The sequence below is a fragment of the Bison bison genome, unplaced genomic scaffold (genome assembly GCF_000754665.1).
Source record: "Bison bison bison isolate TAMUID 2011002044 unplaced genomic scaffold, Bison_UMD1.0 scf7180017864203, whole genome shotgun sequence".
Taxonomy (NCBI): Eukaryota; Metazoa; Chordata; class Mammalia; order Artiodactyla; family Bovidae; genus Bison; species Bison bison.
Genome location: NW_011494775.1, coordinates 563,209 through 565,890, shown reverse-complemented (window position 1 = coordinate 565,890; position 2,682 = coordinate 563,209). Strand labels below are relative to the sequence as shown.

Sequence of the window (2,682 nt, the reverse complement as noted above, 5' to 3'; positions counted from 1 at the left end):
ATATTGGCTATCTCAATTTCAAGATTACTCTTATCCCAGCATACCTGAAGAGCCAGTGTTAAAAACAAACCAATCTCTGATTCTCATGCCCAGAATTGATGGGGGGCGGGTGGGGGGGTGGAGAAGAAATCTTCATTTCCAAAACAATTCTACTCATCTACCACTGTTTCACTATCTAGTACTAATAACCATGCTTGAACACAACCTGTTTTCTCCTGAAACCCACAACTTGCCCCTGCCCCTTAAACATCACCACAAATAGATTTATTGTAGCATCCAGTTTGTGCTTAAAATTAAAAGTCCATCACGTTTCTCAATGACTATTTCAGCATTAGGGAACGAAGGAAAAACAATTCTCACTGCACATTGTGATAATCTAATGAGTCTGACTAATATAACTCAGCCATAATACAATCTTGCTATTCTCAAAAAGAAATTGGTATATACTAAGAAACTTCTGAGTCAAACAGAATATACATATGACTCCCTTACTGATACCTAGCAATGGTCAAGAATTTAAATTGTCATGGGATCAGGATATAACCAAATCCTGAATAAAAGCAAAGTAGGACATGATTATCAACCACGTTGTTTATAGGACAGCTTAACCTTGTATAAAATGTTCAAACTTAACTACCACTTGCAAGAAAAGTTCTGCGTAAGAACCTCATTTTTAGCATGCTTTAAACTTTACCTAAGTTTGTTAATCAAAGAACTAAAGCCTTTAAAAGCTTCAAAGAGGAGCTTAAAAGTTTCAAGTGGCTAGGTAACATGGCTAGGAACAAATTTAAGAATTAGCTCCCTCCCTTAAACAGTAGAAAGGAATGCTGTTACTTATTTAGCAGTAACAACAGCAATCTAGAAAAGTCATACTCAAGTGAAGGATTCAAGCAAAACAACATAAGATGCTAATGAAACAAAAGAATATGGCTAATTCCTGGTAGTGCATCATAATGGGTCATGATCTATTATATTATCCCTCCTGTACAGTATTCTCATACTTGGGGAATAATTATTCTACCATGTGGCATAGAATCATGTGTTCAAGTTCTGGTAAGATTATATTAACTTTATCTGAATAATTCTATTAAATTCAAAGAAAAACAAACCTGAGGAATGAAAAATAAGCTGCCCCCTTCAATTTGTACCAGAGAAAGTGAGCAAAAACTCCAGTAACTGAAGAGCATCAAACTTTCAGAAGTTTCACCCCAAAGAGAACTGTCACTAATTAAGAACAAAGCACAACGGCAAAACTGTTAGCCTTGGGCTTCAATGGAACTAAGCATACTTACTTTATAAAGCAGTAACTACTATGAGTTTGATGAATCCCATCATTGTAAATCTGCCCACCAAGAACAAACCTGGGTCAGAAACCAGAATGTCCAATCCATGTAGTGAAAACAACTTTCAACATGGTCCCAGACAAGACACTCTGCTATTCTAAGAATGCTCAGACATACAAATATGTAATGTTCCAAAAACTTTTTCCTTGCCACATAGTAAAAAGTTTCTATGACTGGCAAAAGAACAAAGTAATAAAGTGAGAGAACAGATATACCCCTGACACACTCTCCCCTAAACAGTAATTTTTTTTTTAATTTTAAAAGAGCATATAAAGTTAGTTTTAAACTAGTTCACCCTTCCCACAATGGACACACCTAACAACTGCTTCTCAAAATTTACCAAAGAAAACTCAAAGCCCACCGACTCCAGTTCTGAATTTCAACAAGCATTAATACACTAGGCACCTCTACCCCAGGAGTTCCAGAGAGAGGCCAAAAGGGAGCCTGTTCATATCAACAACCCCATTAATTCGGATTTCTCCTGTATATACAGATACACAGCTGTCAGCCTAAACCTCTCCTCCGGCGCACACATTCCCTGTAACAGCTAAAACCAGGAAGCTAAAGGGTAATTAGAGGACTAGGAGGAAGTCATCTTGGGAGAATTGTAAAACCCAGAGAAATCAGAGGAAGTCAGAAAAAGGTTGTCCTTGACTACCTCTCCTTCCCGCCCCATCCAGACTTAATCCCACCCGGGTCTCAGAAGCCCGGGAGGGAGAGGCCATTTTAATGAGGCTTGGTTGAAGAATGTAAAGGAAGGGAAAGAGGAAATCAGGGAAGGGCCTTTGTAAAGGAAGGCCTGGCCCTTTCCCCCAACAGCACCCGAGTTGGGTGGCAGCACCTGGAACTCAAAAAGGGAGGTGCTGGATTCAACCGCCTGAGAGAGGTACAAAAGTAGCAGTGGCCTACCACGAGGGGGTCCAGTGGTCCGAGTACCGGGAGCAGGACCCCCTGGCCCCAAGAGGGAGAACTGCCCCTTCTGGGGCCAACAGCGTAGACCCTCGCCCCTGGGACTGAAGCTACTACCCAGAGGTCCAGAAGGCGGGAGTTGGCTAGTGCCTGGTTCTCCTCATTCGGCCATGCGGCGCGGGGGCGGCCATCCTGAGGGGGTCCCGGAACCAAGAGGGCATGGGGGGGCCCAGACGCGGAGCTCACCCGCGGGCCGCCTCCAAGCTCTTAATGAGCTTGCTTGATCTTCCAGATCTCCACGTTCCTGTCGGCAGCACTGGGGTCGTCCGCCATCTTCTCGCCTCCTCCTCCCTAGAGCGGCCCGGCGGGGCCCGGAGACACCAAGACCACAGAGTTAGCGCCGCCGCTGGGGCAGAGCGGCCCCCTTCCT

At 43.7% G+C, this 2,682-nt stretch overlaps 1 protein-coding gene across 1 annotated transcript in view; it reads right to left on the bottom strand.

The window, feature by feature from the left end:
• The window catches only part of ETF1 (eukaryotic translation termination factor 1), a 29,641-nt gene that overhangs the window by 26,661 nt on the left and 298 nt on the right, over window positions 1-2,682 (bottom strand). The window contains 2 exon segments of the mRNA XM_010844428.1: window positions 2,499-2,530; window positions 2,532-2,603. Coding sequence (XP_010842730.1) covers window positions 2,499-2,530; window positions 2,532-2,585 — 86 coding nt within the window. The 5' untranslated portion in view covers window positions 2,586-2,603.